The sequence below is a fragment of the Pygoscelis adeliae genome, unplaced genomic scaffold (genome assembly GCF_000699105.1).
Source record: "Pygoscelis adeliae isolate BGI_AS28 unplaced genomic scaffold, ASM69910v1 Scaffold79, whole genome shotgun sequence".
Classification (NCBI taxonomy): Eukaryota; Metazoa; Chordata; class Aves; order Sphenisciformes; family Spheniscidae; genus Pygoscelis; species Pygoscelis adeliae.
The window spans coordinates 1,520,272-1,544,513 of record NW_008825532.1 but is presented as its reverse complement, the minus strand read 5'-3'; the positions used below and the strand labels follow the sequence as shown (position 1 = coordinate 1,544,513).

Genomic DNA, 24,242 nt, shown 5'->3' with positions numbered 1-24,242 from the left:
TGCACAGCCTTATCTCGGAGATAAGCTGGATGAGCAAGGGGATGGGGACCTCCTCAAGGCTGTGCTCTGCGTGGCAGTGCTCCAGCTCTGCCCCAGGGCTGTGCTGGGACCTAGGGAAGCTCGGAGGTGACAAGCCTGTCTGTACTGGTGTTTCTGTGCGTGATGGCATGGCTGAGACTAGAAAGGAAGACAGTGCTGTTCAGGCTCTTCTGCACCCAGGGGAACAAAGCCTCAATCTGCTCCAGGCCAGCTCCTGGAGATAGATGTTTCTGCACTGGGCTCCCTGTGAACTGCTCTGGACTCCAGCCAGCCCAATATCCCATCTGCAACCGTGGTCACAACCTAAAAAGTGCAATAACAAGCTGATAATGCCTCTTAACACCCTCCTAGACTGCAACTGCATTTAGCCTCAGCTCAAGAGTTTCTCAGCTTGATGAGGTCCCCTTATTCAGTGATCCTCTTCCCAGGACCTGTCCAGTGTTCCCTCAAATACACAAAATCCTTTGGGAAGGACTCCCACCAGCCTGCGGTGAGGGCAGTGTCACCATGAAGAGAAAGGGGATGCTGCATAGCTCTTTCCCATGTCACGTAACCCAAAGTGAGGACACTGGACAAGATGGTGCTTTACAGCTAACCCAGCATCCCCAGGAAGGGAAACACAAGAAGTTGGTTTGTACTACCACCTTCCACCTCATGCCTTCTCCCAAATCCTTGCCATGCTAATTAATAAGCAGCAGAAGGTAATTTTTGCAGCTGCACACAGATACTTTTTGGGTGTTTCATTCTTCGTTTTCTCAGCCTCTTGCTGGGGGGATTTAATTTTCCTTCCAATTTTAGCCTCTGGAACAAAAAAGGCTTCCATGACCTTTGCTACAAGCCCCATGAGCCCACCAGAGCCAAGCTGCACCACAACCCAGGGCAGTGCTTGCCTTCAGAGTCAGCCCACTGCAGCCCCCAGCCAGAAACTCCACCCTCAGGTCCCTCCTCTCACTCTGACAGCTTCAGTCCCATCGCACCAGGGTTGCTGCCTTTGCCAGTTCCTACCTTAGTTTTTCAGATGGCCTTTTAACCCGTGGTGCTGCCTTGTTTTGGGAAGTAGGAGCTGAGTTGTGCCTCCTTTCAGTAAGAAGAGAGAGGCATTGAAGAAGGAAGGGCATACCTCTGGATGGCGTGGCACAGGGTACCCTCTCTGTGACTTTTCCCTTGGGACTGCCATGCCAGTACTGGGAGAGGACAGGGAGCCACAAGCAGAGGGGTAGGTGCCCGAGGGGAGAGGGTAACTTTGCCTCTCCCCACAGCCTCCCTTGCAAGAGCTGCAGAAATGGAGACATGACATCTTCTACATCACCAACCACACACAAGAAACCCCTGATGTAGCCTTCACTGCTGCTCTCCTGCTGCGGGACCAGCAAGACTCTCCCACATACATTAGAGATACTTTACTTGCATTTTTTGCTAGGGAGCTCAGGAATAGCAGCACAGAAGGAAGCTTCTCAGTGAACATCACTGCAGTGCTGTTAATGCCTCCTAGGCTTGTCCAGCCCAGCCAGGGAATAAAGCTGACTCCAAGGACATAGACTGATGGAGCTCCTGCAACCCAAAGGCCAGAAAGCAGCATAAGCTATTGCTAATGTTAGGACCACAAATATCCCTGCTGCACCTGGAATGCTTTCACACCAAGTATCCTGGGAGCAGAGGCTGTGCATTGGTCAGGAGGGGAAGTCTGGGGAAGAGAGACGGCAAAAAACTGAGAAGGTACTGGCATTTCCTCCAGCATCTGCAAAAGGGACAGCACAGCTGGAGCACAGAGAGATATGGGCAGCTCTCAGCGCCGCCCCTTCTCTGTCCTCAATTGGTTTTGACTTGGGGATCTCAGACAACACAGAGATCACAGTCAACCTCTTCAAACCCCCAGTCCCAAAGTCAAAATACATATTTTCAGATGTTGCTTGGCTGTTTTAGTGCCTCAGCATCCTTGAATACAAAATTACTTCTTCAGAAGCAAAAGCCAAGTCTCATGTTGCAGACATTCACCCAGGTTTGACAAGTTCAGCCTGGGCATCTTTCCCAAAAGTGGACAGCAGCGTGCACATGTTTTTCTTAGAAGAATAACCCAGAACATACATAGGGTATCTCGGTCCTGTCAGCAGCCTTCCTTACATAGGAATAAATTGTAACTGCCTCCATATATAGAATTGAAACAGTTGAAATCAGTAAGAAGTAAAGGCTTCTGATAGCACACCACGCAGCCTACAGAAGTCAATGCTGAACAGCAGTGATCACGGCCAAGAGTATCACCAGGAGGGCTGGCAGCTGGCCTAATCCTTCGCAGGCCAGACAGAGCTAACAGCGGCATCAGGTTTAATTCCCCGAACTACCTAAAACACCAACACATCTCCAGGAAAACTCACTTGGGCAGAAGCATCAAGACACAACAGAGACCCCGTTAGCCCCATTTTGTCTATGGGGGGAGGGTAATCCCAGAGGTGGGTCAGCCCACCCAGACCTGACACCCTCTGATAGCATCTGCCTCTCTCTAGTGAACATAGAGATGAGGATGACCAGGGTCCCATGGATGAAGGCTGGCCTGACAACACAGTTAAAGATGATGGGACGCTCTATCCACTGCAAAGTGGGGTCAGCCAAGGACTGAGCACTGGGAAATCTGTGCTCCGCAGAATAAACCACACAGCAAGGAAAGAAACAATATAAATGTCTGAAACAAATGTCTTATCTCAGCAAAAGCAGGGGTGAGTAAAAGCCTGCAGGGGATTGCCAACGAGACCTTTGGATCAGATCTGTATCTAGCTCTGCCTATGTGTCATGAACTATTTGTCTAATGCAGTTTTGCTCGGCTATTTGCTTGCTTACAGAATTGCTCTCCCTGTCACACTCGTAAAGCTGAAATAACTCAGTCTGTGTAACAGATCTGACCCCCTCAGTTACACTCCCAGTGACTTCTACAGTTATGATCAAAAAAGCATCACATTTATGCAGGAAACAAGGCTATCTGCTGCTCTCCATGAAAGCATCAAGCCTCCCCCTCCCATACTGGGGTGCCGAGGCATCTTTTCACAGGGGTTGGCTTATCACCCACCACTGCTGCTTGAATCCCCTGGGACTGCCAGCATTTACTGTACAGCCAGCTCCCAAGGAGCTGCTCTGTGAGCCGCAGTGATGAACCACTACCTTCCCTCTGGTGTGATGGCACATCAGTGTCTACAATTGCATGTCCTCCAGCCAGACTAGAAAGAAGTCATCAAATCTGTAAACGCAGATACGCATGTGGTATCATTTCCAGCTGTGCTCTCTCTCCTTTCTCCCCCCAGCTTGGATATTTCAGCACAGGGGGAGAATTTCAGCACAGTTCAGAAGAATTTCAGGGGCTCTCTCAAGAGACAGCCAACAGCATAACCACTCACACATGATGAGAGAGATCAGCATGGTCTACAATTACATGTGCTTAATTTTTCAGCCTAGATGAAGTGAAATGATGCCTGTCAAACCCCCAAAGAGACAGCCCGCTGCCCTGGCTCTCTTTCTTAGCAGGGCCAGGAGAGAGCTGGTGCAATGAAGAGATTTATTCCCTGTCTCACACAGCATGCTGCATACGCAGCTTTCTAACATGGCTGCATTCAGCATTCGCTGCAGGAACAAGATGCAGGACCATGAATTGACCCAGTTACCACTTGAGCAAGGCTTGTCTAGGATTTATGGCACACCGTAATGCCTAGATGGACATCTAATTCCCAGGTGATCCCTGGGGCATAAGCCACCCAGGACACAAACTCCTTGGGTTACATAGGGAAGATCAGCTCAGTTCTTGGAACAGAAATCCCTAAGTAGTCTCCAAATGCACTATACATGGGCTCATGGCTCTGACCCGGGTCTGAGCTCTCTCCACGCCTACGTAACACATTAGCTACAGAGTTTGGATCAAGGCATAACTACTGCTGAAAGCAGAGGAGTCAGGCACACCTTGTTCCTCCTTGCTTCCCAGTGAGCAGGCAGCCTGTGTCCCAGCACAACGCTGAGAGGCACACAGGGCATCTGCTTGTCCTTTTTGGGTGAGAAACTGCACTCCCTCCCTAGCACTTCCACATGAATAACAGCACAGGGTAGCCCAGTTTTCTGGTCTGAACTCCCTGCACAGAGCATGCTACACTTTCCCTTTGTCTCAACACGCAACGGATAAGGGGGCTTTAGGCATACCTGGTGCAGTGGGTAAGTCCACATACTGCTGTAGAACGTGCTATAGGAATTTCACACCCTCCCATGGAGAAAGGCATTTTCTCATATTTACCAAGAGTGGGGGATGCAGGTTAGACAGCCTGGGAGAGATGCTACTGTATCAGTAGCAGAGCCAACAAATCTTGCTTTCCCACAGATTAGCTTTTCCTGCCTGTTTTTCTGATGCCTAACAGCAGCTGATCCCATGCAGTAACCTTTCTCTACTTTGGGTCTTTTTCCACTCAGCTGCATAATTCCACAAATCTTGCAGGGACTTAAAATCTCTGAGATATCTACCTTTCTGTCAAGTTTTGTTCAGATCAGCCAACAGGCTCAAAAGCCCTTAGAAGACAAAAGGCAGAAAGAAAGGTGTAATAAGACTTACTGCATTAGGAGCCTAGGCAAAAAAACTACCACAAGACTCAACAGAACTATGCATTTGGCTCATGTAGTTTAATTTAGAGTTCCTTCATTGCCCCATGCAGGCATGCACATGCATATATTCTTATTACTGCGCTAAGTGATGTAAAATACACATCCAGAGGTTGGAATCAGGACATGGTGCAAGTTACTGATAAACGAAGTCCAGGCAGAATGGAAGAGAGAGACAGATAGAAGAGAGAGTCAGAAGCAGCAACTGCTAGAGGATGTGCAGTCACGGAGGTTTTACACACACCCCTCATTCTCACACATACAGACTACAGAGACTACAAATTAGTTGAGCTATTTTTGCTACGGACAGAAAAGACGGAATGAACAAAGCTACTGTAGTTACTATTTTAAGGACTTAGGACACCCTCAGATGCTATGAAGACAGAGGAGGAATATGTATGTATGAGCATGCTTTTAGAGGTTCTACAGTGCTTTGAGACTCTGTGGTAATGGAAGAGATGCTACATAAACATGTTATATATTATAAATACAATGAGAAAATGTGTGAATATAAGTTAGCATGCATAATTTAACATATTCAGTATTGAAGTCTGTCCTTGATGGCTAAGTCACAGGTGCTCGGGGAAGGGAATCCCTGCCAGTCCCAGTGGACAGGGGAAGAGCATTCAGACAATGCTGTGTTGCCAGCTGGTACATGTGGCTGTGGCCCTAATGAAACCAAAGCCAGGAGAATTTTGCTGATCACAGTCCTGCAGGGTGCCTGCATGGCTGTATGCACTGGAGGAAGCAATGAGATGAGGGCAAAAAATGCCAGACTGGTACTTCAGCATTAGGGCAAACCTCTCCATGTTACCTGCAAAACACCTGCGTTTCGTTTTGGGCCTGCCTTCCTGACCACATCTTCAGTTAATTTCCCTCTTTAGGGGTCAATGACAATGTTCTTGTTGACCACATCAAGGGATCTTGGTGAACAGGGAAAGACTGCAGCAGGTCCTGTGACCCAGTACTGTGGCTGAAGTTGCACATACACAGGAGAGATAAGGCACCAGAACAAAGCAGCCACAGGGCTGCTGCCTTTGCTTATCCCTTCACACGTGTATAACTTAGCTGGCAGAGTCAGCCGTTAGACCAGGCTTATCCAGAACCTGCATGGACATGGTGCACCTCTGAAACTTCTCCATAAGGGAGCTTGCAGACTGGCCCCAGCAGGTTATCGCTTACGTTCTTTCCTAAAAACACTGAACCTTTCATTAACTTATTCTCAACAAGTCTGTCTTTAACAGAAATCACCACCTCCCAACAGGCCACTCACTTGAAGAGGAGCTGCAAAAACTTCAGATCAGTGCCAGTAAAATCCTTAGCATTTGTAAAGCAATTACTGAGCTCTGTAATTCATCAGAGCTCAAGGCAGATCCCAAGGAAAAAGATAAGCACAAGGGTGCAATACAAAACTGCTATTTCTAACCTGATAATTATTGATATGTAGAAAATGACTGGAAAGATTGGAAAGCCAGAAAGCAAGCAGGGAAATGCAAGAAAAATCAAATGAGACACACACTGCATTGCATTAATTTTATGTCATTGCAGAGGAAGAAAGAATAAACAAGATGTCTCAATCAAGTGTGTGGGGTTTGCAGGCTGAGCTCTGAGCTCCAACCCTACCATTGGTGCTAATCTGCACTATGGCACTGAGCATGCGATGCAGTTCTGCTGTGCTTCAGTTTCCCCATCTGCCTTCTAGCCTCAGCACTGCCTTCCCATGCCTCTGGCTATATCTTGTTCCAGGTTGCTCTGCAGGCTGAGGATTGCCAGACCAAATGATGGACTGTAGTGTGCAAAAAAGAAAAAAAGTAAAAGAAAGTGGCTCCTGGGGCTTGTTGTATAGCTGAGAGGAAGAGTCCATTTAATTCTCAAGCCTGTCCCCTGAGGCCAATGCCAGGTACTGAGACAAGATACAAGAAAACCATAGCAGGGAGCAACACAGTAATTTGCACTCTGGTTCCCTTATCTCCTCCTCCATTAGCTCCTGGCTGGCATTTCCTTCAGCGGGAGAACTTAATCAGCTCCTGCGATGGTGTGCCTCCAGTGACGCTTCTGGCATCCTCACCACCACCCCCAGGGCAATGCAGACAAATACTTTTCCTTCCTTATGCACCCCAATGTTATCTTTGCCTGTGTGACTGCTGAGCTGTGCGCAGAGCCAAGGTCTCCACTGAGCTGTCTCTCCCCCGTCATGCATGGGTCACTGGGCTGTATGGTCACTGCTCATTTTGTTTTCAGCAATACCAATACATCATACAAATAAATTTATTTAATTCACATTGCCTTGCACTGGTCAATTTAGCATTTCCTCTGATGCTGGAGTCGTGTTGCACAGCATGGCAAGCTCTCCTCGCCACCTGGGCTCACCTAGCTCCCCATGTTACCTCTGTGCACGCTGCTGCCAATGCACCAAGAAATGCATTAGACAGCACAGACTGCGAGTCCACTTCTGCCATGTGGAAATAACTCCTCCTGTGTTTGCTGTCCCATACTTGCAAGGATAAACAGAGAGTCTCTAAAGCACAAGATAAGTCCTTGGACACACGCCGTGTCCCTCCATCACATCCCCTCTCGCCTGGCTTCCCTGTGCCTGCCAGGAAAGTCCTTGGCCGGCAAGTGGGGCTGGCAAACGCTGGGAGCAGCAGAGTGATCCACACGCAGCAAGACAGTCTTATTTGTGCACTTGGACTATTGTTTTATCCCCAAGTGAGCAAGGGGGATAAAAGGATTTTCCTCCTTTCAGAGGAAATGCCATTACGGCTCTAAATCTTCCCTGCCCCAGCACTGTTCAGACACCAGCATTGTCTGTCCCGCAGAAAGGAAGGCTTTTTATCAGTTACTCACAAAAATTCAGCAACAAATACCGAATTTTCAGTTCTTCCCACTACACGAATTACGATATGCTGCATAATACTCCGATACTCCCATCAGAGACAAGCAGAGGGCATATGCCTCCAGATGTAATTTTTAATTTCCTTTGCTGGGGATGTTTTCTTGTTTTAGCGACGTGCATTCAAAGCGTTCCAGTTCCCATGGCAACTCTCTGCTTCCACTGGAGATGCCATTTTTCATGCCATCCCTTCAGAATTAGACATCTCCTAGCAGAAGTTTTGAAGAAATGCCTCTCAAATATATATTTATTAGAGACAGTGCCTGCGAGTGTGCTTTATTGACATGTTTCTTAGGCGACTCACAGGCTACAGAGAAGAAAGCTGTCTCCAGAAATATGCTGGCTGCCAATCTGCATTTTCTCAGCTTCTGTTTTCAACCAGAACTCTCCCCTCTTTCTGCCACATATGTGTTAGCTAGCACCTGCTCCCTTTTTTTTTCCCCCCATTCCTTTCTGTTCCCTTCACTCTCCCCCATGCCCAGTCTCAGCCCAGCTCCCCAGTAATGCAAGCGCAACAGGGGAGTGCCCAACCAACTCAGCACATGCTGAAAGTATCTGCACCCGTTCACTGCCTGCTGGTACAGGTGCTGCCTGGGGACCCCTTCCTCTCCTGCAGGCAGAGAGCCATCATGGGCTTCATTATATGTTTACATGCAGAGAAAAACCCAAAGTACTGCAAAATAGAGACCACTACAAGAACCTCTCAGCCTCAGAGGGCAGCATCAGGAGCATCTGCACCATCTCTGCCCCCAGCTGCTCTCCCTGTGCCATCCGGCCATAGCCTGCTGGGCACCACATGCCCTCTGGGAAGGTGTGAGCACATCAGAGTGCTGATCCTGCTCCTCAGCGCAGGAGCCTGTGCATGGGGCTCCTACACTAGCTGGGGGAAGGATTCGTGCCCCAGGTCTTGGTTACCTGGTGCCACTCAGGCACGCCTGTTGCAGCAGTTCACAGTGTTGCGGTACCTCTCTGGGCTCCATGGGTGCGGAGCTGAGGGATGCTGAGACAGACCCGCCTCCCTGCCTAACACACTGCCTTCACTGCCGCACAGAGGCATGCCACCCGCCTCTGCTCCTGTGTAGTCCTCACCTAACCATCACATCTGAAAAACCTACGCCTCTGGCTCAGAAACCCCCTGCAGAGAAAGTGAGATGCAACATCCTGTCCACAGCATCTTCCAAAGATTTTTCTCAAGACCCCCAGGGAAAGTTTCTATTTCAGGCTGCGCAGGCAGCCCCCAGCCCCGCTGCCCTCCAGGGGCAGGGAGGCCCCCCTCACCCCACAGGGATTTTCACACTCCCTGGCTCAGCAGTGCCCCAGGTACCGCAGCACCCGCAACCCTCACTTGCACTGTGCTCAGCATCTCCCACCCGACCTCCTGACAGCTCATCAGAAAGAGGTGGTGCCAACCCTGGCGGGGGTCCCTGTGGGAAACTGCGCTAGAGCTCTCTATTAGAGCTGTAACATTACAGCTTCAAATTGCCTTCCTTCAGGAGACAAATCCAAGCAGGTAAATTGATAGGAGCTGAGCGGATCTGGAGGCTGATGGAGCTAATCCCAGGCATGTTTAAACGCAAAGGCCCAGGGAGCCTCACTCAAACCCAACATGATTGCTGAAGCTTGCTGCTGTGCTTAATTCTCAGGTGCAGCCTTCTTGGAGGGGCATGAAAAGCAGAGGAAAAGGCAGAGCACTGGGAGCAAAAGCTGCACACTGGCTTCAAGGTCAGGACATCAGCCCTCAGCAAAACCATGCACCAGCCAAACAGCAGCACAACGCAGCTGCTGTTCACCCCATCATGGAAACCACATGGATAAACATTGCTGTCGTCCCTCAGAGAAGTTTAGAAACATTTTCTTAGCCCAGCCTCCAGCAGGGATACATGGGCTCAGGGGACACTTCTCCCTGCCTCCAGACTTCACATTAATTGTACCGCCCCCCCAGCCATTAATCAAACATCTTACACTGGCATTTTTATTGAAAATCAATTTAATAAAGTAGGTGGGAGTCCACATGCTTCCATAACATCAGATAAATATTCATGGGGGCTTGTGCTGCTTTAGCTAAATGAGTTTTTTTAAATTTAACTGGTGCAATTTCCTTGTTCCTTAATATATAACTTGGCTTGCCCTTGTTGGGGAATAGAGATGCGGTGGGACTCAGCCCTGTGCTAGCTTGCTCTCAGGCATACCAAGGAACAATCCTTTGCTATCAAGCCAACACCTTTTGACAAAGATGTTGTCATCCGTAACGGGTAATATGGGTCTGCTGTGGTCAGCGTCACCTGGTGCGAATCCCCAGAGCCAAGGCTGAATTCAGAAGGGCCATTTGGAGTTGAAAACTCATTTCCAACCACTAAGAGCATGGCCACCATTTCTACCTCCATGGGTGTGCCATTTGATTTCCGCTTTTCCCTCCCTGTTTAAGCAGCTATTGTGCTCCAACAGCAAAGGCTAATGAAAGCCATCGGAAAATGTATTCCCTGATGCTTACTGAAAGGGGTTAAAAGGCTTCCAGCTACCAAAATATACAATGCACCAGTGAAAGAACCGAAACACCCACACAAATCTTCAAAATTTGTGGGGCACGAGTCCTAGGAGAAGGGATGAGCACCAAGCTCACCCCGAGACAACCTCCATCCGCAGCCCTGGCTGTGAGCATCTGCCCTGGGGAGGGCAGGTTAACCCCTCGCTCCCTGAGGAGGCTGCAGAGCAGCCGTGACTGAGGCTCCTTACTGAAGTCCTCCTTCTCAAAGGCAGTTATTAGAGTCCAGATGGAAGAAAGGAAAAATCTGTCACATTGACCAAATTTAGTAGAAAGGCAGGATTCAGACAGTCCTTATCAGTGAGAGATTTTACAGCGTCTAACAGCTTCTTTGTTAACTGGAGCAGTGAGGAGCTGCAGCTTCCGAAAAGTGGCAATGCAGGCCAATTCAACCACTGCCAGGACTCTCGTCATGTTACCCTAGTGATACCCTTCTCTTGAAAGGCAGTGCTTTAGAAATCAAGCGCATCATCATTTTGCCTTTGTTATTAACACAAACTGACTTGTTTTCATCGTTACAGCCTCAACCTAATTCCCCACGTACACGCTCCCTACAGAAGCTCAGATCTCTGGACAGGATTTGCTTTCCCTGTGCTTTAATGACATGAAGGTTGTGACTGGCCCCGCAGACATGCACAGATAGCCCAAGCCCAGGAATAGGGTGCAAACAGCCCTCCCTGCCCCATGGGCCTCCACACACGAGCTACTGAGGGTCATGTTTCCCATGCCCCAGCTCCAGGGTGGAGGTGGTATGAAGACGAATGGAGTCTGTGAAGTGCCACCATAATCATTTTCCCCTCATCCCCAGCAGCTACCGATGCAGCAGAGGTGGGCAATGCCCACTTTCTCATGCCGTGAGAGTCTAGTCACTCAGTTCCTCCCAAAACACAGCATCGGCTGCGGGGACAGTTCTCCTGCAAGCCTCTGAGCCTACTGATTTCTTCAATTTTCCCCCTATTAAGACAGTAGTCCTGCTTCTGAGGGATCACCCTTGCTGGAGACAAACTGCCTCTCAGCAAACAGCATTAAATACAGGGTATGATATTTGACAGATAATGGCATGCTTTTAGTATTTTCTCTCTTGGAAGCAGGTCACACAACTAATGTCATCTCTAAATGCTGAATTCCTAGATGTGAAAAGGTAAAGCTTAATTGCCTTGAACAGCAACTCTTGTATTGACTCCAACATAAGACCCATAAATATTAATACAGCTATATTTAGCCCCTTTCAATTATACATACAAAATTAAACATCTTTCTGGGAACAAATCAGTTCAGATAGAGTTTGGGGTTTTTTTATTTTCCCTTTTTAATGCATACTGCATCAAAATAATAATAATTCTAATAGAGCTAAGGCTTTAAAAAAAAAAAAGAACAGTGGATGGACGCAGAGGCTTAAAGATACTTTCACCTGGCTCAGCCAACTTGCTCCACAGGTATTCAGAGGCACTTGCATACTCCTAACCTCACCCCTGCCCCACCTGATTCCCCTCTTATTTGTTAGATTCAGTCCTTTTTCTGGCTGGCAGCAAACTGGGACTCACTGAAGGTGTGTGCACAGAGCAGGGCACATGGGGGAACCAGCCCAGCCTGGGACCTCAGGGTCCCAACACCACCACTGGGAGGGGGATGCTTGAGGAGGGACTCCTGCTTGGCCAGAGAGGAGAGGTCCTATCTGCAGCATGGCCATGCCCACACAATGCCTTCTGAAGTTAAAGACCTTCTCTTTTGTATAAAAATCACATCCACTTTCCTGATTTGCAAATTAATTATACATCAATTTCCTTGCCAAAGTGGACTTAATGGTATTAACGTTACATGACAAAGAGAAGCTATCAGAAAGCTTCTCTCATAATGATGGCTAGATTGATCAGGAAAGAAGAAATAAGATTTCATGCTTTTGTTCTTTAACCCTTCCTCATGCAAGCAGACAGTGCCCTTTTCTAGGAAAAGGCTTTTTCAAATTCTCAGGCGAGACCAGGTGCATCTCTCCAAAGGGACAGGCTCTAATCTTTCAAGCACAAAAGCCTGTAATTCAATTCCCACCTGTGCATAGACCCTTTACAGAAAACACAACTTGTGGAAAGAAGAGTTTGCATCTTTGTTTTTTTTCCAGGACAGTGGCCTTAACTGGCTAAAGTGACATCCACAGCTCTCCAGGAGACATGTCTTCAGGTGAGTAAGTAGGAATGCAGGACTGCAAAAAATCTGATCTGGCCTGTATGGATACAAACAACTTCCTCAACAAGAATTCAGATGGGTGCAGTAAGCTTTGTGCAGAGCCTCTGCCACCTTCCCCTTTGCAAATTGCCGTGTTTGTTTTGTTAGGGTTTTTTTTAATGGTCATCAGATCCTTTCCTTGACAAAGTTTCTTGTATCAGAACTGATCCTTCCAAAAAAAGAGGCATCTGAAATGACTTTTGCAAGGTTGAAGTAGTGTCTTGAATTTTCAGACACAATTTACTGCACTCCAGTCATGAATCATTCCACCCACTGATTCAGTCTGAACTTTGTCATCAGTAGGATTTTCCAGCAGGTTTTGGGGGGGAAAAAAAAAAAATGCTTTTTCCATGCCTGTTGTTCTCATCACTTTGGTTTGAATTATGTTCTTCCAGAAGGTAAAGTGAATGGGGTGTCCTTTTCTCACAATGCAAATTGCAGATTAAAAACTCTCTCTAGGCTATACTCTATGCTCACAATTGCCAGTACTCCACAAAGACTTTTTTTTTTTTAATAAACATTAGCTATGTGTCCTTCAGAGGCAGATCTTTAAATTAAGCTACAGGTTAGTACACATAGACAAAGAAATCATTACAAGAAATTCCTGCCCCACCAGACTCAGTGAGAGTTTTGCCATTTACTGCAACGGGGTGAGAATTTCACTCGGACTTTTAACAGTATTTGGTTAAGGGACCCTGCACAGTTTAGCCTCGTAGTCTTGCAGCAACTCACTCCCCAAAGCCCCATGCATCTTCCAGAGCCTCACGAACACTCCAATATTTTTATTTAATCAAACAATAACCCTTAAATAAATGAAATGGCATTAACAAGTTAACAGGTCTGAATCAGCAGCATTAATCCCCCCACCACAAGGGGCCTATGTAGATGTGATTTGATTGCTTCTTCCAGATGGAACCAGGCTGAAATTCACCACCAACATGATCAATGACTTTGCCTCATCAGACATAATCAGTGCCTCTGTATAGGTACACGAACTGCTGCAAACATTTTATCCTCTAGCTCAACGAATAAAATAACTTCTGTTTCCTCAATATTTGACCAGTTGTTTCACCACCAGCTTCCCAGAATAAACAAATTAAAGTTGTTTTTAAACTCTATAATACCTAATAAGAAAAAATCTTATTTCACAATCCATAAAGACACATTATGAATCCTTTACATGGGACTAAACGAATGGAAATTCTAATAAATTAGTAGCTGCCATAGTCCAACAGATCAATAAAGACATCCTTGCAAGCAGTTTATAGCCTTCTATAACATCATCTACTAATGTTCTTAAAACCATCTAACACATGTTCAACATGCTTAAACATCAGCTCCCCCCTTCCAAAATCATTATAAAGAAATAGCATCATCCTGTCTCCAACACGCACCCACCAGCTTCCCCTCAGGCAGGGATCAGCTGCCCAACATTCGCACTGGTTCACTGCAGGTGTCTGATCTAGCACTGAAGCTCTGAGATGTTATTCCAGTACAAATTACTAGCATAAAAATTCCTCCAAATGGATTCACTTTCCCAGAAAAATTTCTCACCCTTTGGGAAAAATCTTACTTCTTGCCCACATGTGTGGCTATATGGAGGGGTTAGCAGCTTGGGGCAGGCTCCTCATTGGAACCACACACAGCACACGAAGGCACCGTCTAAAAAAAGGCACCCAAAATAGCATGAGAAACACCTTCTCCTCCACAACCCCGGCAGCCTGGGGGCTTGGTTGTGGCCCCTCTGGAGAGCCCAGGAGCGGGCGGCCCAAGGACAGCCTCATCGCTGGTGATCGACTTTGGCCACATGACTGCCCCATGGAGAGGATAGTTGGGCAGGGACCTGCCGTGGTGGTCCACTCCCTCCCATGGCACTGCAGGGGTAAAGGCAGCTGTGAGATGCCTCCAAAGCACCCAGTGCTGACCTGAAGCACAGGTGCCATTTCACACCAAAAGCTATTAATCTCTTTTCAGAATGGGTTTCTGACCCCACCGGAGTGTTTGTGATATCCCTGAAGCTTTGATACATGCTTGTTGCCCTAAGCAAGTTCATAACTTATTTAAGAGAAGACTTTCACCCTTAGGCATAGCTGTCAAGCCCGTATTCCTCACTTGCCTTCTGATGTGTGCATGCCTTTTCACACAGAGCTCCCTCTCCCTGTATGCCGTGGGTTTAAACAGCAGCACAACTGGGATTTCTGCGAGAGAGAGGAGAGCATTGGGGCTGTGCAAATCCATGGCAAAGCTGCCTTTGGAGAGCTGCACCCCAGGGGAAGACAACCTTTAATTTGTTCATAGATCTTAACTTCAGAAGTTCGACAAGACAGAGCAGGGTCCCCGTTGCCCAGAAAGGTAAATAGAAGAAAATGCTGTTCAGGCAATACCTCAGCTTCAAATTAAAACTCATCAAGGAATCTCAGACAAAGACAAAAGTCTGAGATAAGACATGAATTTTTTCTAGGAAAGGATCAAATTCTTCCCCGGAGTAATCAATACAAGGCATGAAGTGAGATCAGAGAGAAGAAATGAGAAGTTGGGAGAGGTGGAATATTAAGACAGAAAAACAGATTAAACAGTCCTGAAACCCTGGAAATCATAACAAACCACAAAGGACCACTGGGTTTGTCATCTAATGTTTCTCTTGCACAAACAGTAGATCTAGATAATGTTTATGACATACTACATGCAGCTTCATCATGCACAGGTGAAAAAACTGCCGAAGAGCTCAAGGCCAGACTGAGTCTGGCCTCCCTGGACACCTGGGGACCAGCTCTGCTGCAATGGGGAGTGGCACTGCAGTGGGACTCTGCCACCACCGCTCAGGTGTCCCCACAGTGACAGGCAGTGCCCGATGCTTCTGCCAAGGGAGCAAGAACAGCCCTGCCTCCACCCCTCTGCCCGCCACTGAGCACCCGAAAGCTGGGCTGCTGCATGCTGCGACTTTACATGCACCCAGAGTCCCTTCCCCAGGGCCTTGCAACCTATCTGCAGAAGAAAAGGACAATTTCAATATTTCATCCAGATTTTAGGAAATAAAAGTTCTCTGAACTTCAATCTGGACAATTTAACAATTTCTACTACTGTTATAGGTTACTCTCACTGCAAACAGATTTCTTCTTGGATCTTGCCAGGCAGATAAGTCCTAACTCTTTCCGCTTGAAGAGCACTTGTACTTTTGAGAGAAGGCAGTTCTATAATTTAATTATTCTGACTATTTCAGCCCCTCTGCCTTAATGCTCACATAATAACAGTCGAGCCCTTACCTGCAGGAGGTCAGGACAAAATGACAGATGCACTGAGGTGTAACACACCAAGCATCTCACGGGAATGTCTCAACATAAAGGGAGCCGCTCTGAACCTAAGTCCAAAACCTCTTGGCCATCAGCACTTGAATCAGTGAAATACAGGTGGCAAGACAGATACAGATGTTTCTCACTTGCTCAGAAGCCATCCTGCCAAACTACACCGTCATTAAAAAAGCAGGAAGAAACATTGCACCACAGAAAGAAAAGAAGGAAAAACTCCAACTGATGTGCGCTTCACTTACAAAAGAATAAAGGGAATACATCAGCAGGATAAATATTAACAGGTGGCTACAGATCAAAACCATTAGAAGGGCAGACCTGACATAGTAAGACCAGATAAAAAGACACCATAGGCCCATGTCGGGCACCCCTGATTTGAGTCCTGCAAGCAGCAGAGCCTGACCGCACCAAAACCTGCTCGAGCCCAATGTGGGCAGGCACATGCTGACACCAAGCCACAAAGAGCAACCCAGTGGAGATCAGGAAGAGGAGGCAGCTACAAGCTTGGGTTGCTTTCACTCTCCGGACATACCCAGTTGTGAGGGTACAAACTGGGTCTTCCCCTCTGCCTGGATGGGACCCACTTGCTGCCAACCCTGAGGACAAGGAATGGGCACCATGCCCTGTCCCCAAGGAAGAAACCAAAGGGGCCAAGTGCTTTGTTCTGCCTAGGGAATTGCATTGCTTTAGTCGTTACTGGACTAACAGTTACTCTGTTTGCTGGTCCCAGTAAACCCCATGCTCTGAAAACTTCAGTAGGCTCCTAACACTCAACTGTCCAGAAGCACATCGTGCAGACACAGACCAGGGGGATGCTCGCCAGCCACCGCTCCCTCAGCAAGGCCCAGTCAGCCATTTAGGGACTCCAGAGACACGTGGTAGAAGCTTCAAGGAAATACTGTGAGTTACCTTGTAAGCGGTGCTGTATCCAGGAGCAACAACACCGATCGACCCTAGCCTAGCTGCTTAACATGCTACAAATTACTTTTGAATTGCAATTGGAGAAACTAGCTTATCTAGAAAGTTTACAGCCCATCTTTTAGAAAACTGAACAGCCTACTCTCTCCTTCTCTTCCTTGGGGCAAAATCTTTTCCTCTTTGGCATCCCCTGGAAAAGGCCAACAGTTTTATGGAGTGCAGGCTTCCCCTGACCCCCGATACAGCGACTTTGTCCACCACTGCTCCAGATGCCCTCTGGGTTCCCCGTCCTCACACCAAATAGCACCTCAGACACACCCCCAGCCCCCGTGAAGCAGACGGTCTCTGTCTGAGCTGGAATAAATCCCTACCCTGTTTTGCAAACAGCTATGGAAAGGCCCCACCTGCCTCCTCCCCGATCAGTAAAGTATTTGTATTGCCAAAGCACGTTAAAAGGATTTCCAAGGCTGTAAGCAAGGAAAAGACTGGGGCAAATCTGGAAACCTCCCCTCCTGCCTCTTCCCAGGCATTCGTAAGATGGTTGTGTTTCAGTTGCAGCACAATGGACCCAAACTTCATCAATTAGGAGATAAGGCTGCAGGAGGTACAGCTGCACAGGAACCATCACTGAACCTCAAACAACCCAACCACCACGTACCCTCTCATGGTAACTGTACTGGACATCACACTGGCCATGTAAGGATTGCAGAACTTCAATCACTTTTCAGTGATATACAGGGATATACAAGGATATACAGGGTATTTTTGTGCAGTCATTCTTGGAGGATCATTCATGGTCCCATTACTCACATTCCACTCCTTGAGCATCTTTTCTTTTTGTGTATACAATGACTCTCCCTTTGTCAGCCAGTTCTACCTCCTTCTCCTCTCCTACTCTTGCAAGTAAGGCAAGCTCCAGGTTTAAAACTGAGGCCTCTCTGCATGCCAGCTCTGCAGGGCGCCCCAGCAAAGAGAACTGGAGAGCTATGAACAGATGCCCCTCACCGCAGCCCCCACGGGGCTGGGCAGAGGATCTGCATGATTGCACAGCTCCAGACCAGGAGTGGAGGCCAGCACTGTCCACAGAAACTCTCTTGGTGGAAGATTTTCTTATCCTGCAAAGTTGGCCATGACAACAGATGTCTCCATCTCCTTGGGGTCCATTTCTGTTCCTCTGACTTAATAACCAATCTGCCCTGTGTTTTCCCAGGGGAAACACAGGTTATCTGCTGACAGTTCCTTCCTCTCATCCCCCACTCTGAGTCCTATAACATAATCTATTTATGCAGCTACCCCTTCCCCAAGCCCAGACTGTATTTCAGTGGTCATGGGGCCAAACAAAAGACTTAGCTCTGTCCCTAAGAGCAAGCAAGCCCCAGCTCACCTGGCAGAGACAGGGAGAAATCTCTTACCAGTCATGGAAGAATTCTCTGTGACACCAACGGTCATGTCCCCAGTGCTTTCCTGTAGAAGGAGGGGTCTGACAGCCACCTTCCCCCCACACCTTTCCTCTTCAAAGCTAGCCTGGAGTATGCTCACAAACCTCTATGTGCTGTCAAGACTGCAAGGACTCCTCACTGGAGAGGATGTCCTGAGCCACCTCCTGGGGGCAGAAGCAGCAGCAAGGCACAGGACCACCGTCACCTGGAGCCTGGCTCTGCAGCGCCGTGCACTCCCGAGCAGCCTCAGCACTGGTTTGCTTCAGTTTGTGTCTGCAGCATCCTGGTAGGAAGAGGCGCTCTGGCATGGGAGCTATTAGAGTGGGTGGCAGCAGATGGTGAAAACAGAGGGGATAAGAAAATAAATACAAAGAGGCTATCTTGAGGGGAGAAGTCGCCACATCAACACTCTGTTGCTTACAGTCTCTTTTCCCAAAGCCTAAACAAACATTGCTCAGTTCCCAGCACACAAGGAAACAGCTCTGCTGAACGCGGGGGGACAGGTGCCCAGGCACACGCAGCACTGCACAGCCCCGAGAGGTGCTGCAGTCCTGCACCCTGCTCAGACCTTCGTATCCCAACCCAGTGTTTTCAGAGGGATCTGTCTCATACAGAGCAGGGAAACCAAAGCCAAGAAGGGAGCCTGTGTGTCCTGCTTCCTGGTTGCCCATAATTTAGGCCACTCCATCTTCCCATTAGCCAGTGCGTAAGCACAATACCACCGCATCTGCCCTTTCCACAGACACCAAAGCAGGACTGCATGGTGCTAATGGATGCTCTCACCTGACATCTCCAGAAAAGCAAGTGGAAGATATTCCTGAGGGAAACAGGGAGATCCAGTGCTGGGTCTACAGGGACTGCCCAGTGCTGTCTCACAGGAAAACCAATGTACCTTATAAGTCACTGAATCACCCAGCAGCCCAGCTGCTAAATTGAAGCAAAGCAATCCCTTTCACAGATCTCACATAACCTTGGACAGCAGGAGCCCATCTCTTGCTGACTATCACCCCAGGCTATTTGATTAACCCCTAAGTCTGGAGTCTGCAGCAGGACCATTTCTGCTTCTCTGGCCGCCAGTGGCAGTGGGAAAGGTCTTTCCCTCTAATGGTCTCCCTGATAGCAGCCCTGACAGACCTCCAAGGAATAAAAGCCCAGACTTGGGGAAAACAGGTCCAGCTAAAAGTGGGGAGAGCCTGACTCACCAGGCTGCCCCATACACACACACACTGAAGACAACTCATTGCCAGCCAAGAGCCCCCCAAAACTGTAGCCCTTGTCAAAACCTCCTATCTGGGTCTGCAAGAGTGCTCCATGAGGGGAAATCAGAGGTGAAAGCAGTCTTTAAACATTCAATGTCTGGTTCAAAGGCAATTTATTATGTTAAGCACATTATTAAAGGATCTAAAGCAACAGAGCAGAGATGTTCCAAGAAAGGTTTTAACTTCTCCAGCAAGGGGCTCCTGGGAGTCCTCTTGTTAATACTTTGCACGGGGTTGTCTGCAACCGAGCCTACGGTGAACATAAATGCCCCCTCAGTCCCCTTGCAGAACTTGTTTCAGTTAAATCAATACAGCCACTGGGGAGACTTGAGGAAGCAAAGCTATTAGTGGGACCGCAGTTAATTCTGGGGGAAATAAACAAGCAACAAAAGCAATAAAACTGATGGATGGCTTATGCAGACACAGTAACCCTTTCCTGTCCGGGTCCTGGCAGCATGGCAGCCCATCAGAGGTGAGGATGCTCACTGGAGAAACCCTTCTTCCCCAGATTTTGCATGGTCTCTCCTTATGAACAAAGTACTCCTGGACAGGTCCAGGGCAGAGGGCCATGGCACAGACATGGACATGGGGCTGGGAAGAGGCAACGAGGCTGCTCTGAGGAATGGAAGGTGCAATTCCAGGCTAGTACTATATCACTGGAGCCCCCATAAGCATGCAAGAGCTCAGGAAAGCTCATTCCCAACCTCCCTTGTCAGCAGGACCTTCAGGGAAGGGGGAGCACACAGTGACTCCAGCTTTGGGTGGGAATCGTGGTCCAGCAGCACACCTTTGCAGCCAAGCAGGAGCTCAGCACAGGGATATCACCTCAGCGGCCCCCGTGGCACCCAGCTGCTGGCATCTGAGAGGAGTCATCTTCTCTGCCACAGCAATGCCCCGTGGCAAGAAACCACACAGGTCCATGTCTCCCTCTTCTCACCAAGAAAGCTCACGTCTGTCTTCCCCACACATCTCCCCATTGCTTCCGCCTCCTGCCATTATGTTAAATATATGCCATAAGCATTGGGAGGGAAGGCGACTACCATGGTTTTGCTTTCTAAAGCACCTTAAACATCTGTATGTGCTTGGAGAGAAACTCAACAGCAGTAGCTATAATGGCAGTGGTAAAAGCAGCTCAGGAGTCAGCAGAGCCCAGCTGACTGCCCGGTGCCCAGACCAGCACACAGAGAAAAGCTTACCAGATGACAGCTACATAGGAAATAACTGAGAAGGTGTCAAGATAGAGGCTCTGTTGTAGCTATGCTGGTCTTGGTTGGGATAGAGTTAACATTCTTCATAGTAGCTACTATGGGGCTGTGTTTTGCATTTGTGCTGGAAACAGTTGATAATACAGGGGTGTTTAATTACTGCTCAGCAGTAATTAAAAGTGAGGCCTTTTCTGCTCCTCACATCGTCCCACCAGCGAGTAGGCTGGGGGTGCATGAGAAGTTGGGAGGTGACACAGCCAGGACAGCTGACCCCAACTGACCACAGGGATATTCCACACCATATGACGCCATGCTCAGCATATAAAGCTGGGGGAAGAAGGAAGGAGGGGACATTCGCAGTGATGGTGTTTGTCTTCCCAAGTCACTGTTACACATGATGGAGCCCTGCTTTCCTGGAGATGGCTGAACACCTGCCTGCCCATGGGAAGCAGTGAATGAATTCCTTGTTGTGCTTTGCATGCATGCATGGCTTTTGCTTTACCTATTAAACTGTCTTTATCTCAACCCACAAGTTCTCTCACTTTTACTCTTCTGATTCTCTCCCCCATCCCAGCTGGGGGGGAGCAAGCAAGCAGCTGTGTGGTGCTTAGGTGCCAGCTGGGGTTAAATCATGAGTGTAGCAAAGCTCACTGACTAAAAAGCAACACCAACACAAGTTGAAGGTCCTGCAAACTGGTAGTATCATCATTTCTGAAACAGTAATGCCTATAAAAGTAGCAGAAATAAGTTTAATCATATTTGCTCCACCTATAGGCTTATCAATGTAATGTCATAGAAGACCACAGCACTCAGACTTGCACCTCTCATCTCACAAAGTATCAAACAACAAGATAGCACAGACTCAAAATTGGGAAACCAGCAACAGACTGACTCTGGCACTGAACCAGCCTCTCCTCCTGACAGCACCAGACTTATTAAAAAGTAATCTGTGCAGCCTCTCATTTCTAAAGCTACACAGATGGGGAAAACATCATCTGTCCACCCAACTGACCTCCAAGTCCGGGTCTCAGGCGGTTGTCGTATCCGTCCAACAGCCTGTCCAGGATGCGGGTGAAAATGGTGATGTTATCTTTGCTGTCATCGACGACATCTGAAACATGCTTCTGAGAAAGCCTGGCATGTGGGGAAAAAAAAAGAGGAAAAGACACCATCAGAAGAGAAACCTACTCTTTACATGCTCTAAACACCTACCAGAAATGAAGGGATGTTGGTTAATCCACTGAACAGCCTGTGCTGCTGTTCAGTGGGCCCTGACCTGCAGGATGGGGCATGCCTGTTAATAAGGCGATGTGCTTGCAAGACTCCCCACAGGGCAGAGTGGCCTCTGCCACCACAGCCCTCGCTGTGGAAGCTGAGGCATCCCCACTGCCTTCTCCCCACCTTTCCATGCTCAGGGCCAGCTGCACCATGGGTAGCTGTTTAGGAGCCCTGTATTTTTCAGGGAGCCTTCCCCTGCCCCAGCATCCCTCGCCTGCCCCTAAGAAAGGACATTTTATGAACAGAGGCTGTGGGAACCTCAGTTACTCAAATGCCAGTATCTCCTTATAGGCAGCATGGAAAAAGTGATGCGTTATTTACCATATCGAGCCATTTCCAAGTTCTCTGCTCCTGGGAAGAGGGAATGGAGGCAGAAAAGTAGGAATTCAGTAAAGCAGGCTTGAAGCCCAAGTCCATCATTAAAACCTCTTTGTGAACCATTTCTGTGGTTTGTTGAACTTTCCCTGTTTATAAAACCAAATGAGTTTTCATGTTCCTATCTCTGCTCAACACAAGAAGCCTGGAAGCCCCCAAATAAGATTATTTCCTCAGGGCATTTTATTCCACCTGGGGCAGAAAATAAGTAGTAAATTTCTCAAACAAAGCTCATCTCACCAAACAAAATCTTCAATACAGTTTTGCAAGCCCAAGGGGCTCAAATAATACATTTGCATTTTGTGTCTCCCTTTCAATCAACGGAAAAGGAGCCTGCGAATCCTTCTGAAACTCTCTAAAAGAGATTTCAGACAACACAGTACCGGTGGCTCCAAGCACAGCTTTCCCCAGCAGAAATAGCTGTTAGGACCAAAACAAATGGAAAGGCAGAAGATTAAGTAACAGACAACCAAAAGAAAAATCTATAGACATGCAGAGATTGCAAGAAAAATGGAAGAGGAAATAAAAGAGACACCAATGAGGCCAAAAAAGATTAAGAGGTACAGACAGGCAGTGGGATAGCTGAGAAAGCCCAGCCAGGCAGGGGGGAGAAAAGGCTGCTGGAGCAGAGGGATCCTCAGCAGTGGCACCAGGAGCCCCTCAGGAGCAGGGCAGCCCCGACTGGCAAATCAGGCCCGTGTCACTAGCCGGAGAGATAAGTGACTGGGGAGCACTGAAGCAGATGACGACCATGAATGCAGCAAGCTAGAGACACTGGTGGTGCAAGACCTGGGTGCAATTACCAGGGAGAGCACCTATGACTGACTCCCTGAAGCAGGGTCCCACTCCCCAAGGCTGGGGGAAGAGAAGGCCCTAAACTGTTGCTTTCTAACACATCTGCCCCTTTTCTTCTCATCCCCAGCCTCATTTTGTCTTGCTCCAGTTGATGTGTGCAGCCACTGGTTTAAGCATGCATCAGGAAGTAACTGGGGGGAAAAAAAAACAAAACAGAAAGAGGAGTATCATTTAAGGAGTTCAAAGCTTAATCCTGCTGCATCCCATCTGGTTAGACTAGTTACCCCTGACACTACTGGTCCATTTGTAAATACACTGTGAAGGGTCAAGTAGGATGACAAGTAGCAGAGCTGGCTTGGAGTTTTCTCTCAAAATGTTCTCCCAACAGAAAACCCAGCTTCTGTAAGATAAAAGCAAAAAGTATTTTCTAGCAAAAGAGGAAAAACTGAGAACAGGATATGGGTATTTTTAGAGTCAGGCTGAATCAATACTATTCAGCATGCTGCAACTAATTGAAATATTCAATTTTGGGCAATTTTGACATTAATTTGCATTGGCATCAATGACCAAACACTCTGGGAAATTGCATTTCAAGTGGTTGAGGTTCACTTCTCCAGGGATTGGATCCCACTTCTCACAAGGCCACTTAGCCTCTGTTTTTTAGCAAAGCAATACCTGCTATCATGGGAAAAGTGGTCAAGCCAGGAAGCTCAGCCTACAAGAGCCCAACAAGGGTAGTAAAGTGCTTAAACTGCAGTTCCCATAGGGTATGGGGGGTGAGGCGTGGTTGGGAAGACACCCGTCCCAGCCCTAATGCAACCTGTCAGATCCGAAACATCAAAACACCACTGATACTACAGACTGCATCACAGCCTTTAAGACTTCCCATTCGAATCAAAACACTGGTTTTGGCTTTTCATCTGGACTTGAAATATTTGAAATGGCTGAACTCCTTGCAGGTAAGTAGAATTTTGAGGAATTTAACAAATGCCTACTGTAATCAGTGAGGTTTCAATTGAACCAGCTTTCAATAGACGTCATGGTTAAAAGCAATCTGTACCAGTGTCTGCTGATGGGTATATAACCATCTATAACTTATGAATAGCTAGCATGCTCATGAAAGCTCATTCATTAATGTTTTATAAGCTATCTTTAAAAGTTACCCATAATATAAAGAGCAAGAGGACAGATTTTTGTGAAGGAACTCCTGGCGGAGGCTCAGCAGTGATGGGAAAAATGAATTTACAAATTTCAAAGCCATTTTACTTAGCTTGACATTTGAGGTTTTGACTTCAATGGCAGCAGCATGGGATTCACTCAGTAGGCACCAGGGAAAGCGCGGTGCAGGCAG

General features: G+C 47.8%; 1 protein-coding gene across 1 annotated transcript in view; it reads right to left on the bottom strand.

Annotated features, from left to right (window-relative positions):
* GABRA3 (gamma-aminobutyric acid (GABA) A receptor, alpha 3) overlaps positions 1-24,242 on the bottom strand; it is a 61,301-nt gene that overhangs the window by 35,209 nt on the left and 1,850 nt on the right. The window contains exon 2 of the mRNA XM_009331623.1: positions 21,456-21,577. Coding sequence (XP_009329898.1) covers positions 21,456-21,577 — 122 coding nt within the window. The remainder of the gene's footprint in view (positions 1-21,455; positions 21,578-24,242) is intronic.